General features: G+C 33.2%; 1 protein-coding gene across 1 annotated transcript; it reads left to right on the top strand.

Annotated features, from left to right (window-relative positions):
* The first annotated feature begins 2,000 nt into the window (after positions 1 to 2,000).
* On the top strand, positions 2,001 to 5,419 carry LOC105112481 (Phototropic-responsive NPH3 family protein). The gene is made up of 4 exons (XM_011008190.1): positions 2,001 to 2,252; positions 2,403 to 2,472; positions 3,287 to 3,799; positions 4,354 to 5,419. Exons 1-4 carry the CDS (start codon positions 2,116 to 2,118, stop codon positions 5,272 to 5,274), a joined length of 1,641 nt encoding a protein of 546 aa, XP_011006492.1. The 5' UTR covers positions 2,001 to 2,115; the 3' UTR covers positions 5,275 to 5,419.
* Positions 5,420 to 6,625: the final 1,206 nt, after the last annotated feature.

Genomic DNA, 6,625 nt, shown 5'->3' with positions numbered 1-6,625 from the left:
ATTAACTATGGTACATTTTTATTGCACTTTAAGGTATAAATAACTTTATGACCTAGGTATCCAACTACTACTGAGATCATGGTGTCAATTTTATAGCTGAGGAGAATATAGAGTTTTTCTAGAACATTTCTTCTAGGTAGTTGACTTGTTTTCCTTTGGATAGTTTCTAAAAAGACTTCATATGTTTTTCGATTTAAACTAATATTTTATTTGTACTTGTTGAAAACTTTTAAGCTTCGAGGTTTTAACAATATTCATGAAGTTGGCTAAAAGTGTGGCCTAGATTTGTTTGTCTCACCAGGACCTACGTAAATAGGAGAAACCATGTTCTGACTTGGAATAATAAAACTGCTGCATATCCTTCTAATTCTTTTATAAATAATGCACATGTAGTAATAATAGTATATCATTCCTTCCAAGATGATTTGAAATATTTTTTTATCATTAAAGTAGTCTTTCATGCTGAAGGAACTTTATTAATATCATTAACAAGATCATGATCTTTTAGTTTTAGTACTCTGGTCTGTTCTCTCATTAAAAATTACTTATTAAATAATAAATGATAGCTTTTTTTTATCATTTCCCCTAAACTACGCCTATAATGATATGATAAAAAATCTAAGTAGTTTAAGAGTAAGTTTATGAGTTGTAATTAATTAATCTTTTAGTTCTAGCAATTTAGTCCATTCTCTCTAACTAAGGTGATAATAGCTTATACCTGGTGCTTGGGAGGTCAAGATGGCCGGTATATGCTAAAGGGTTTTTTTTTTTTTTTGTAGATTTGAAGACTCTCAGATACATAAATATCTTTTTAAAGAGAGAAATGCAATGATATTTTCGAGAGATAAACTTTCAAAATATATGTGCTAAAAATGTTGAGAATGAAGAAATTGTAAACTTGATGCTTATAGGATTCATGTAGTATATATACCCCATAAGTCTTTTTTTATAGACATAATGAACTAGAAAGTAATTTTCTTTTAATACTATTAATGAGTAATAAATATCTACTATACATTATTAATATTAATGGAAAAATAATAAGTTCTTATAAGATTTATGTTGAGAGATGAGTATCCTTGATTTTAACATTTTATGTTAAGATTTATAAGAATAAAATAAATGAAGTCTTGTGACCTACTATGAGCCTTATTAAGATTGTTAGTTTTGTATTTATTTGGGTTTGACATGATGTCGAGCTTAAAGATATTGAGTTTGGTTGCTCGCTACATGAAAATGTACATGAGCTCAATGCATAGCTGAGTCTAATAATATTGAAATTGGTAACTCGTCAAGCCTAGGTATACATGAGTTTAATATATAATTGAACCCAATAATATTAGATTTAACAACTTGTTAGATCCACATATACCATGTGTTGAACAAAAAAAAATATTGAGTTATTATTTTTAAAAAATTTTCTCTTTTAAATATGAACTTTGGAAAAAAATCCATCCAAATCCCTTTTTTTTTACTTTGAGCCTTGAATGCTATAGCCATAACAAATCCAGGGTCGTCGCACGGACTCGCTACTTCTAAAAAAGTATACTAACGATATACCCGTAAAATTAAGTTAAATTTAGTTCCAAACATGACAAGTAATCGCTACACTTGGCAATTTATAGACTTGAGTAGTTGTGCGAATTGACCTCTTGCTATCCTCTCCATAAGACCACGCAACGAACCATTGCCCAAGATCAGCCAGCGTCATAACTCACGAAAGTACACAGTTATGCTATTACAGAGCGGAAACATCAATCAATTATCGAAAATTTAACAAACATGACCCAAGATTAGGGACCAAGTCTAATAAGTTATGACGGTTCCAGACTTCAACTTGAATAGGAGTCAGGACTAATAATTTATGTTCGTCCAAAACCTATCACACTGTATAAAGGCCAGTTTTTTTTTTTTTACAGGAGTTGAGACCAGCATTTATGAGTCATCACATGCACCATTAATACCCCTACCAATTTAATTATTAACCAGGGAGGGAATTTCTCACCTTCCAAAAACCCTAATGGCAATGACAACGGTATTCAAATCGTTTTGAAAACTGTAATCCCTCTTCGCAAGAGAGAGCCGAATCCATCTAAAAGAAATCCAGTCCCAACAATGAGCAGCTGGAAGGAGTTGAGAGTTGCAGATACCATATATGAAGAAGAATATGAACATTCTTCTTCCCCCCCTTCTCTTTCTCTATCTGATCCTTCTTCTCCTCCAACACCCCTCCACTCTAGAGTAGAGTCATGGTATAATATTTTCTTTTACACATATTTTTTTTATTCAATGTTATTTTTTTTTCATTATCTGTTAAAAGAACATCAATATATATATAGAGACACAAACACACACTTGTGTATGAAAATACTTCTTTTTGTTGTTATAAATAAATATAATAGGTCACTGGCGACAGGGCGAAAAACGGATGTCTTGATCTATGTCAAGGGAACTTGTTTCCATCTGCACAAGGTCAGTTGATTCATTTGGTTTATTGTTCATATTTTAAGTTGGATTTACCAATTTATTTTACTTTATTTTTCCAATGAATTATTTAGTGCTCATGAAAACAATAACCAGAAATTGAAGTTAGTGAGAAAGACTTGGAAGATAATTCAAGTAAACTCAACTGGAAATTAAATAATGAGCATGAATATTTGTTGCGAGGTGTTGCAAGAATACAAGATTGGATCCTATGCCACTATGATTAGAATGGGCTGTAGCTAAAACCGAGATGCAATTTGGCCAATGAGGTATAAGATCGATAATGTTCAAAACATATTCAATGTGATTCTATCGCACGGGAGTGGGAAATGATTAAAAGAAAACTACCCTAAATTTTGCTAAGAGAGTACCACCCCTTCCGCAGAGAGGGTCTAGGTTCAAAGCCCTTAGATTTTTCACTGATGTACAAATCCCTCGATCGATCTAGAACCACGAATGTGTCTGTTACTCTAATTTTAAGGTAGATTTTTTAAATAATAAACAAGACAATAGCAAGTAGATGCTATGGTTGTGTAATAATCAGATACATTTCTTCCATGCAAATTAAGTTTTCCCACAAAATTTAGTGAATCTATGGAGGGTAAGACGGAAGTTTGCACTCTCGGAAAACCAGTTATTGCTTATTTTATTTTAAAGATGGTGGCTTATTGTGCGATTGAAGCAACTTTGTCTTGGATCTCTTCATTTTTGTCCAAAAATCATGAATAGTAGCGCGTTTCGCAATTAATGAAAAGTCATGGTGCCGTACAGTAGTAAGCATTTATCGAAATCTTTTTCATAGGATCCGCTGACATCAAGGAGCTCTTATTTAAGACGTCAACTGGCGGGTCTCTCCGAAATAACCCTGACATTAAACATAACGCCCGAAACATTTGCCCTAGTAGCAGACTTCTGTTATGGCACCCACGTTGTCATAACGCCGTTCAACGTTGTTCCATTACGCATAGCAGCTGAGTTACTTGGCATGACGGAGACGAACGGGAAACATGAGCAGAACTTGAATCAGATAACGGAAACGTATTTCCTTCGGGCCATCACCTTTGAGAGGGAGTTAGTGAGGGTTATTTTCTGCTCCTGTTTGCGTTTGCTTCCAGAGGCTGAAACGACAGCGTTTTTGGTCAGTAGGTGCGTTGAAGCATTAAATTCGACGGGAGAGAGCGATGAAATGCTGGATGGTTGTGTTGACGACGTTATAAACCTGGCAACCGACGATTTTCAAATAGTCGGTGAGTGTATGCAATGTAGGTTTGAGAGCCATGACGCGCTGTATAGGATTGTGGACCTTTACATTCAGGTACTTTCGCTGTTCACATTTAATTAGTTTTGAAATGCCTTCTCTTTTGTCTTTTATTTAGTGAAAGGTCAAACTTAAAAATAAAAGCAATCTTTCTTAGGAAGGCAATATTCGAACTTCTGTTTTATATTCACGACGTTTGCACTGAGGATTTTCCTTAATTATATATGAATGAATTAGAGAAAAGTAAAAGATAATTAGCATTATACGAAAAAGAAAAATATTGGATGAGTGCATGGGCAACCTCATTTTTAAGGACTAATTATATATATTTGGCATATAGCTGTGTCCTCGAGAAAATAAGAAAAAAGCAAATTCCTTCATAATTTGTTCAAATCGTCATAAAATCCTTTTTCTGCGGTATATATTGGTGTGTGCGCCATCTTCAGGAACTTGAATCTGGTTCCTGATCTTAATTCGTTCATGTCTTACAACTTGCACAGCTCCTGAAGGGTTAATTTATTTTCCTCCTAGTTTGCTCTTCTCCCTCTCCTGCTTGGTAATCAGGGGGTAAATTTCTTTTTGTCGTGACATCTTTTTGTTTTTCACCACAGGAACATAGTAGCACGATAACAGAAGAGCAGAAGATTGAAATCTGCAATTTCATAGACTGTGATAAGCTCTCAACTCAATGTCTCATACATGCAGTGCAAAACCCTAGACTGCCTTTAAGATTCATTGTACGAGCCATGTTGGTCGAGCAGCTAAACACTCGCCGGACAGTCTTGACAACCCCCACCACAGCTAATCACCATTATACACGCAGTCATCAAACTGGAGGCTCCATGACTCTGGGCTCAATCCTCCGACGAGATGCAGCAGTACGAGAAGCAGCTCAACTCAAGGTAGAAATGGACTCTACAAACTCACGAATTGAGAGCTTGGAAAAAGAGCTGTCTCGCATGAAAAAGCTTTTGCGAAAGTCTGAAAAGAAAAGAAGTTTAATGGAGAAGAAGCCTCTACAGAAGTCAGAGGTGGAGACAAGTGCGGTGATGAAGGAAAAGGGTTCGCATAAATCTGAGAAGCTTTTGCTTGAATCTGAAGAGGAAATTAGAAGAGTTCTGGAGTCAAGCATGCATAAAATTTCGCACAAGTCTGTAATGGAAGAAAGAAGTTTGGCAAAGTCGTCATCTAGGTCTGCGAGTTTCCACCATGAATTGAGGGACGCTAATAAGATAGAAAAAGGTGAAAGAGGATCTGCTTCTTTTTCCGGGTTTCGGCCGCATTTTGGGAGAGAGAAAATGGAAGGGTCTTCACGTTCAAAGTTTACCGGTAATGAATGTCCACGAACTTCCAAGAATAATATAAATGGCAAGGGATTGATTGACAGATTAAAACGCACATTATGGGTGTCCAAATCCGATTCCAAGTGCAACGGTAAATATACAAATACAAATGATGGAAATGGAGAAAAAGACGTTGGCGTGACCAAAGACGAAGCTCCATTTCACAAGAGGACTCGCTCTACTGGGTAGCTCTTTTGTTTTCTTGGCTTTCTACCCCCTTAAGTTCTTGATTTTTTTGTCTAATCCATTTAATTCCTAACATAAACGAATAGGCTTCCATTTAAGATCTAGATTTGTAATGTTAGTGGATATAAAAGTAGTTTTCTTCTTCTTCTTCTTCATCTCTTTTCTTTCCCTCCTCTAAATTATAGGCAACTTTGAAAGGATTGATCCCATCATAATTCTTGGATCATGATCTATTATCTTTTGATAAATTATGACATTAAAATTTAAATCAATAAATAGGATTTGATTGCATAACTTTCTTTGATTAAATCTTTAATCAAAATAGAAATCAAAATTTAGTATTGTAATCCTTCTCTTTCCTTTAGAAGACTAACACTATATATTTCAAAAATAAAAAATAAAATAAAAATCCTAAACATGAATTGTACTGATATATATTCAAAATAAACATCTTAAACAAAAGACATGTGATTATTAATTATGCAATAAAGATTGACAAATGGCTTACTAACAAGATGATTAGCGGCACCATTAATATTCATTACATCATGCACAACTGATAGTGGCAAACTTCAACACTATCTTTTTGCTAAAAACAAACTAAGTAAATTTTTTATTTGCTGAAAAACTAAGTTGACTTGAGAGATTTCATGGTAAAGCATTCTAGAAGATCCTTGTAATTCTTCCATTGGAAGAAGCTTTTTTAATTAGTCTTTGTAAAAAAATAAAAATAAATCAAAATATTATTAATTTTAAATTATTGATTTTCTTATTTGAAATTGATTCTATTAGTAATCCTAATTATGAATTTATTAGTTATAAATTGACTTGTATGTCGATTACTTTTTCTTTCTCGAATAACGAGGTCTTGGAGTTAGAATTTCAAGAGATTCTTCTTCATTCTAGTTACCTAACCTTTATCATTTCACAATTTCAATTCAAATTTTCTCCGTAATTTATCTTTCTTATAAATTTATTTTTTAACTTTATGTCTCTACTAAAATTTTAAATCAATGAAATATTCTATTAATAGTTAGACAATCTGTTAATAGTTAGACAATAAATCTATCAACATAATTTTTACAAACAAGCTTACAAACACTTATTGTTCATTGAAAAAATCTTTCTCTGTAATTTATGTTATGTCGGTCATTTAATCGATAACATAATTATCGATAGATTTATTAAAAAAAACATGCCAAACAAAAAAATTATCTATTTTATTTTATCAATATTTCCATATATGAATATGACATTTCACCAACAAACAAGATTGTTTGTAATTCTATCAGTTGTTTTTATGATATTACTAATGATTTAATTTTATTGGTGATTAAAATGTGGTAACGACATT

This window comes from Populus euphratica, unplaced genomic scaffold (assembly GCF_000495115.2).
Source record: "Populus euphratica unplaced genomic scaffold, PopEup_1.0 scaffold342.1, whole genome shotgun sequence".
Lineage (NCBI taxonomy): Eukaryota > Viridiplantae > Streptophyta > Magnoliopsida > Malpighiales > Salicaceae > Populus > Populus euphratica.
Note: the sequence above shows the minus strand (reverse complement) of the source record. Positions and strands in the feature narration are given on the sequence as shown.